Source organism: Carlito syrichta, unplaced genomic scaffold, assembly GCF_000164805.1.
Source record: "Carlito syrichta isolate Samal-C Ts95f unplaced genomic scaffold, Tarsius_syrichta-2.0.1 Scaffold67556, whole genome shotgun sequence".
Classification (NCBI taxonomy): Eukaryota; Metazoa; Chordata; class Mammalia; order Primates; family Tarsiidae; genus Carlito; species Carlito syrichta.
In genome coordinates, this window is record NW_007011652.1 from 192927 (window position 1) to 194118 (window position 1192).

The window sequence follows — 1192 nt, forward strand, 5'->3', positions numbered from 1 at the left end:
GGGCAGGGAGGGTGTGAGAGAAGCGAGAACAGAGACAACAGCCCCAGGCAGGCAAAGCTGCCTCCACGTAGTCACAGACACAGATGCTGGAGGACACAGTAAGAGTGCAGACACAGAGTGAGAGCCAAAGCCAGGGGACAGGGTTGGGGACAGAAGCACAGAAGGGCAGGTCCAGACCAGCGGGCCTGGCCAAGCAAGCAGAAAGCCTCAGGGACTGGGACCCTGAGTCAGCCAGGCTGAAGGATCGAGCACCACCTCCTGCTACTGCAGGGAGGGGCTTGGGAGGTTGTGAAACTGGACAGGGGTGCGCCCCAGGCGGGAGGTCCCGCAGCCACGGCCTGGGCCACTTCCCCCTGGCCTCCTGCAGCCAGGAAGGTGCTGGGAAGCCCCAGCCCGGCCAGCACCCACCTTCACAGAGTCCTGCTCCTCGTCTGACTGCTCGTACAGTTCGTCGCCCAGGAAGTTCCAGGGCGATTTGGTGCTCTGGGCGGCATAGAGCTGCCAGCGCCACAGTGAGAGTGGGCAGAAGGAGACGCGGAGTGGCAGGCTGGCCAGACTCTCATTGATGGGGTAGTAGTCCTTCTGCAGGTTCCAGTAGTCGTTGAAGTAGATGATGGGGTAGTAGTCGCCACTTACAGCGTCGAACTTCACGTCTGCGGGCGGGTGGGGCACCACTCAGACAGGCAGTAGGGCAGGGGACACTTCTGAGCTGCGCCCTGAGGAGCTGAAGGGGCCCCTTGCCCTCGATGGAGGGGAGTGGGGGAGAAGGTGGGCAGGCCCCAGGCAAAGGGGGCAGCTGCGGCCCAGCTCTGGCCCACGGCTGCCCGTGGCTGGCCACATACCCCAGTTTCATAAAAGAAGTCAGAAATCTGAATTTTTATTTTTTTTTTTTGAGTTGGAGTCTCACTGTCACCCAGACCGGAGTGCAGTGGCACGCTCCCGGCCACCACAGCCTCCATCTGCTGGGCTCAGGTGATCCACCTCAGCCTTCCAAAGAGCCAGAACTACAGGCACACACTACCACACCCAGCTAATTTTTTGGAAATCTGAATTTAAATTTTAAGTGATATTGTCTCAATTTTAAGAGTTGGCAACTTGGCTCAGCCTGTAATCCCAGCACTTTAGGAGGCCGAGGTGAGCGGATTGCCTGAGCCCACAGGTTCGAGACCCGCCTGGGCAACTTGGTGAGACA

The 1192-nt window shown here is 59.2% G+C and overlaps 1 protein-coding gene across 3 annotated transcripts in view; it reads right to left on the reverse strand.

The window, feature by feature from the left end:
- CLPTM1 (CLPTM1, transmembrane protein) overlaps positions 1–1192 on the reverse strand; it is a 35701-nt gene that overhangs the window by 4665 nt on the left and 29844 nt on the right. For all 3 annotated transcript variants that reach the window (XM_021709230.1, XM_008051778.1, XM_008051779.2), the window contains one exon: positions 409–653. In XM_021709230.1, coding sequence (XP_021564905.1) covers positions 409–653 — 245 coding nt within the window. The remainder of the gene's footprint in view (positions 1–408; positions 654–1192) is intronic.